Source organism: Austrofundulus limnaeus, unplaced genomic scaffold (assembly GCF_001266775.1).
Source record: "Austrofundulus limnaeus strain Quisiro unplaced genomic scaffold, Austrofundulus_limnaeus-1.0 Scaffold523, whole genome shotgun sequence".
In the NCBI taxonomy this organism is placed as follows: domain Eukaryota; kingdom Metazoa; phylum Chordata; class Actinopteri; order Cyprinodontiformes; family Rivulidae; genus Austrofundulus; species Austrofundulus limnaeus.
Window position 1 is genome coordinate 66667 of NW_013952925.1, and position 6307 is coordinate 72973.

The following is a 6307-nucleotide window of genomic DNA, read 5'->3' on the forward strand; positions in this document are numbered from 1 at the left end:
CAATAAAAATAATAATTTAATAAGAGACCAACTGAGTTTCTGTTAACTAATAATGTTAATGTATTTTTATTCTAATGGTTTATAGTCCTTAAAGGTTGTTTTTTTTCTACAAATTATTACATTTTTTTCTCTGTTGTAGCGTCAGAAGTCGTCTTTCGGAGCTGGGACGGAGACGTTTTCAAAGTCAACACGTTGAATTACGAGATGGATCTCCTGATCAAAAACACAACGTTTGTGAGAAAAACTTTCAAAAATATTCAGTTAGAAACTCAGGAAAAATACTTTTACTATAAATATATAGTTTAAACTTTTGACATTTAAATAGTATTTTAGTTGGAACACGCTTTAATTTAATTAATTTTTTTCTTCACAGGCGACGTTTAAGGCGACAAAGTTTGCAGTTTCTCCAGATCAGAACTTTGTTCTTCTGGGATATGACGTTAAACGGGTCAGAACCTCTAAATTATTATTAATATTTTTCACTTCCACTGCTTCAGTCTACAGAACCTGTTTTACACCTGCCAAAACTAAATAAACTAAAATTAACTTATTATTGTTAGCGCTAACCGGCATTAAAGGAACACACCAAAGGTTTTACCTGAAGCTCTCAGCTAAATTCACATCACCAAGCTAACATTACCAAAACACTAGCTAAAACTTAAAGGTAAAAGACTTTATAAGATAAAGGTAGCTAAACAAAAGCTACAACTTAAAATTAGCACTCGGCTAGTTAAAATCTAAATATACTAAAATAAAAGTAAGGAGATAAAAATAAAATCTAATAGTAGCTACAGCTAGCTAAGGTAAATATACTGAAAAATAGCCTAAAGCTAAAAGTACCAAAAGGCTAAAAGATAAATTTAGCAAAAGCTAGCTAAAATCTAAAGGTAGCAAAGGTCAAGCTTAACGCGAAGTRTACTATAAAGCTAGCCTAAAGCTAAAAATGGAAAAATATTAACTAGGAGCTAACAGAAGCTAAAGGTTAGCTAAAAAACTTGCTAAAACCTAAAAGTTGCAAAATTTTACACATAATCTAAAAGCAGCAATACGTAAATACAAGCCACAACTTAAAATCAACTCTGAATTAGCTAAAGGTTAGATATATTCAAATGTGAATAAGGAGCTCAAAAGTCCATATGTAGCTAATGGCTARCTGTAAATTAATATACTAAAAGGAAAGGCAATAGCTAAAAGTTAATAAAAAAGCTTTATGGTAAATTTAGCAAAAACTAGCTAAAATTTAATATTAGCAAAGGCTAAGGCTAACCAGAAAATGGTAAAATTTTTACTAGAAGCTAATAGTAGGAAAAGGCAAAATAAAAGGCAAAATAAAATCTAATAGTACCTACACGCTAGCTTAGTTAAATGTGCTAAAAGGATAGCCAAAAGCTAAAAGTAGCAAAAATCTGAAAGCTAAATTTAGCAACAGCTAGCTAAAATGTACCTGTAGCAAAGATCAAAGCGTAAAGATAAATACACTAAAAGGTTAGCCAAAAAGCTAAAAGTGGCAAAATATTAACTAGGAGCTAATAGTAGCAAAATGTTAGCAGAAAAAATTGCCTAGCTAAAAGTCAAAAATGCCAAACTTAGTGACTAGGAGCTAATAGTAGCAAAATGTTAGCAGAAAAAATTGCCTAGCTAAAAGTCAAAAATGCCAAACTTAGTGACTAGGAGCTAATAGTAGCAAAATGTTAGCAGAAAAAATTGCCTAGCTAAAAGTCAAAAATGCCAAACTTAGTGACTAGGAGCTAATAGTAGCAAAATGTTAGCAGAAAAAATTGCCTAGCTAAAAGTCAAAAATGCCAAACTTAGTGACTAGGAGCTAATAGTAGCAAAATGTTAGCAGAAAAAATTGCCTAGCTAAAAGTCAAAAATGCCAAACTTAGTGACTAGGAGCTAATAGTAGCAAAATGTTAGCAGAAAAAATTGCCTAGCTAAAAGTCAAAAATGCCAAACTTAGTGACTAGGAGCTAATAGTAGCAAAATGTTAGCAGAAAAAATTGCCTAGCTAAAAGTCAAAAATGCCAAACTTAGTGACTAGGAGCTAATAGTAGCAAAATGTTAGCAGAAAAAATTGCCTAGCTAAAAGTCAAAAATGCCAAACTTAGTGACTAGGAGCTAATAGTAGCAAAATGTTAGCAGAAAAAATTGCCTAGCTAAAAGTCAAAAATGCCAAACTTAGTGACTAGGAGCTAATAGTAGCAAAATGTTAGCAGAAAAAATTGCCTAGCTAAAAGTCAAAAATGCCAAACTTAGTGACTAGGAGCTAATAGTAGCAAAATGTTAGCAGAAAAAATTGCCTAGCTAAAAGTCAAAAATGCCAAACTTAGTGACTAGGAGCTAATAGTAGCAAAATGTTAGCAGAAAAAATTGCCTAGCTAAAAGTCAAAAATGCCAAACTTAGTGACTAGGAGCTAATAGTAGCAAAATGTTAGCAGAAAAAATTGCCTAGCTAAAAGTCAAAAATGCCAAACTTAGTGACTAGGAGCTAATAGTAGCAAAATGTTAGCAGAAAAAATTGCCTAGCTAAAAGTCAAAAATGCCAAACTTAGTGACTAGGAGCTAATAGTAGCAAAATGTTAGCAGAAAAAATTGCCTAGCTAAAAGTCAAAAATGCCAAACTTAGTGACTAGGAGCTAATAGTAGCAAAATGTTAGCAGAAAAAATTGCCTAGCTAAAAGTCAAAAATGCCAAACTTAGTGACTAGGAGCTAATAGTAGCAAAATGTTAGCAGAAAAAATTGCCTAGCTAAAAGTCAAAAATGCCAAACTTAGTGACTAGGAGCTAATAGTAGCAAAATGTTAGCAGAAAAAATTGCCTAGCTAAAAGTCAAAAATGCCAAACTTAGTGACTAGGAGCTAATAGTAGCAAAATGTTAGCAGAAAAAATTGCCTAGCTAAAAGTCAAAAATGCCAAACTTAGTGACTAGGAGCTAATAGTAGCAAAATGTTAGCAGAAAAAATTGCCTAGCTAAAAGTCAAAAATGCCAAACTTAGTGACTAGGAGCTAATAGTAGCAAAATGTTAGCAGAAAAAATTGCCTAGCTAAAAGTCAAAAATGCCAAACTTAGTGACTAGGAGCTAATAGTAGCAAAATGTTAGCAGAAAAAATTGCCTAGCTAAAAGTCAAAAATGCCAAACTTAGTGACTAGGAGCTAATAGTAGCAAAATGTTAGCAGAAAAAATTGCCTAGCTAAAAGTCAAAAATGCCAAACTTAGTGACTAGGAGCTAATAGTAGCAAAATGTTAGCAGAAAAAATTGCCTAGCTAAAAGTCAAAAATGCCAAACTTAGTGACTAGGAGCTAATAGTAGCAAAATGTTAGCAGAAAAAATTGCCTAGCTAAAAGTCAAAAATGCCAAACTTAGTGACTAGGAGCTAATAGTAGCAAAATGTTAGCAGAAAAAATTGCCTAGCTAAAAGTCAAAAATGCCAAACTTAGTGACTAGGAGCTAATAGTAGCAAAATGTTAGCAGAAAAAATTGCCTAGCTAAAAGTCAAAAATGCCAAACTTAGTGACTAGGAGCTAATAGTAGCAAAATGTTAGCAGAAAAAATTGCCTAGCTAAAAGTCAAAAATGCCAAACTTAGTGACTAGGAGCTAATAGTAGCAAAATGTTAGCAGAAAAAATTGCCTAGCTAAAAGTCAAAAATGCCAAACTTAGTGACTAGGAGCTAATAGTAGCAAAATGTTAGCAGAAAAAATTGCCTAGCTAAAAGTCAAAAATGCCAAACTTAGTGACTAGGAGCTAATAGTAGCAAAATGTTAGCAGAAAAAATTGCCTAGCTAAAAGTCAAAAATGCCAAACTTAGTGACTAGGAGCTAATAGTAGCAAAATGTTAGCAGAAAAAATTGCCTAGCTAAAAGTCAAAAATGCCAAACTTAGTGACTAGGAGCTAATAGTAGCAAAATGTTAGCAGAAAAAATTGCCTAGCTAAAAGTCAAAAATGCCAAACTTAGTGACTAGGAGCTAATAGTAGCAAAATGTTAGCAGAAAAAATTGCCTAGCTAAAAGTCAAAAATGCCAAACTTAGTGACTAGGAGCTAATAGTAGCAAAATGTTAGCAGAAAAAATTGCCTAGCTAAAAGTCAAAAATGCCAAACTTAGTGACTAGGAGCTAATAGTAGCAAAATGTTAGCAGAAAAAATTGCCTAGCTAAAAGTCAAAAATGCCAAACTTAGTGACTAGGAGCTAATAGTAGCAAAATGTTAGCAGAAAAAATTGCCTAGCTAAAAGTCAAAAATGCCAAACTTAGTGACTAGGAGCTAATAGTAGCAAAATGTTAGCAGAAAAAATTGCCTAGCTAAAAGTCAAAAATGCCAAACTTAGTGACTAGGAGCTAATAGTAGCAAAATGTTAGCAGAAAAAATTGCCTAGCTAAAAGTCAAAAATGCCAAACTTAGTGACTAGGAGCTAATAGTAGCAAAATGTTAGCAGAAAAAATTGCCTAGCTAAAAGTCAAAAATGCCAAACTTAGTGACTAGGAGCTAATAGTAGCAAAATGTTAGCAGAAAAAATTGCCTAGCTAAAAGTCAAAAATGCCAAACTTAGTGACTAGGAGCTAATAGTAGCAAAATGTTAGCAGAAAAAATTGCCTAGCTAAAAGTCAAAAATGCCAAACTTAGTGACTAGGAGCTAATAGTAGCAAAATGTTAGCAGAAAAAATTGCCTAGCTAAAAGTCAAAAATGCCAAACTTAGTGACTAGGAGCTAATAGTAGCAAAATGTTAGCAGAAAAAATTGCCTAGCTAAAAGTCAAAAATGCCAAACTTAGTGACTAGGAGCTAATAGTAGCAAAATGTTAGCAGAAAAAATTGCCTAGCTAAAAGTCAAAAATGCCAAACTTAGTGACTAGGAGCTAATAGTAGCAAAATGTTAGCAGAAAAAATTGCCTAGCTAAAAGTCAAAAATGCCAAACTTAGTGACTAGGAGCTAATAGTAGCAAAATGTTAGCAGAAAAAATTGCCTAGCTAAAAGTCAAAAATGCCAAACTTAGTGACTAGGAGCTAATAGTAGCAAAATGTTAGCAGAAAAAATTGCCTAGCTAAAAGTCAAAAATGCCAAACTTAGTGACTAGGAGCTAATAGTAGCAAAATGTTAGCAGAAAAAATTGCCTAGCTAAAAGTCAAAAATGCCAAACTTAGTGACTAGGAGCTAATAGTAGCAAAATGTTAGCAGAAAAAATTGCCTAGCTAAAAGTCAAAAATGCCAAACTTAGTGACTAGGAGCTAATAGTAGCAAAATGTTAGCAGAAAAAATTGCCTAGCTAAAAGTCAAAAATGCCAAACTTAGTGACTAGGAGCTAATAGTAGCAAAATGTTAGCAGAAAAAATTGCCTAGCTAAAAGTCAAAAATGCCAAACTTAGTGACTAGGAGCTAATAGTAGCAAAATGTTAGCAGAAAAAATTGCCTAGCTAAAAGTCAAAAATGCCAAACTTAGTGACTAGGAGCTAATAGTAGCAAAATGTTAGCAGAAAAAATTGCCTAGCTAAAAGTCAAAAATGCCAAACTTAGTGACTAGGAGCTAATAGTAGCAAAATGTTAGCAGAAAAAATTGCCTAGCTAAAAGTCAAAAATGCCAAACTTAGTGACTAGGAGCTAATAGTAGCAAAATGTTAGCAGAAAAAATTGCCTAGCTAAAAGTCAAAAATGCCAAACTTAGTGACTAGGAGCTAATAGTAGCAAAATTTTAGCTAAAATCAGCAAAACATGAGCTACAACCTAAAATTACCATAGAATTACCCAAAACCTTGATCTTCTCAAATCCAAGTTTGGAGCTTAAAAACTAAAAGTAACAAAGGTCGAGCTTAAAGCTAAAGAAGGCAGACTGGTAAATAATAGTTTACTATAGCAAAATATTAGCTAAAAATAACAAAGCTAGCTTAAAGCTAAATGTAACAAAGGTTAGCAAAAATAAAAACAAGACAAAAAGGCTAGCTAAAGAGGAAAATAAGACAAAGATAGCTAAAAACTTTAATAGATAAATACAAGTGACGATGCTGCAGCTAAATGAATAAATGTAAAAGTTACAAGTCAAATAATGTTTAAGTGTTAGCTGTGTTTGTTAGCTATGTTTGTTAGCTGTGTTCGTTAGCTGTGTTTGTTAGCTGTGTTCTTTAGCTGTGTTCGTTAGCTGTGTTTGTTAACTGTGTTTGTTAACTGTGTTTGTTAACTGTGTTTGTTAGCTGTGTTTGTTAGCTGTGTTCGTTAGCTGTGTTCGTTAGCTGTGTTTGTTAGCTGTGTTTGTTAGCTGTGTTCGTTAGCTGTGTTCGTTAGCTGTGTTCGTTAGCTGTGTTTGTTAGCTGTGTT

The 6307-nt window shown here is 32.9% G+C and overlaps 1 protein-coding gene across 1 annotated transcript in view; it reads left to right on the forward strand.

The window, feature by feature from the left end:
* LOC106530455 (inactive dipeptidyl peptidase 10) overlaps window positions 1-6307 on the forward strand; it is a gene marked incomplete in the record, with an annotated part of 77409 nt that overhangs the window by 49240 nt on the left and 21862 nt on the right. The window contains 2 exon segments of the mRNA XM_014026075.1: window positions 140-234; window positions 374-448. Of these exon segments, the coding sequence (XP_013881529.1) occupies window positions 140-234; window positions 374-448 (170 nt within the window).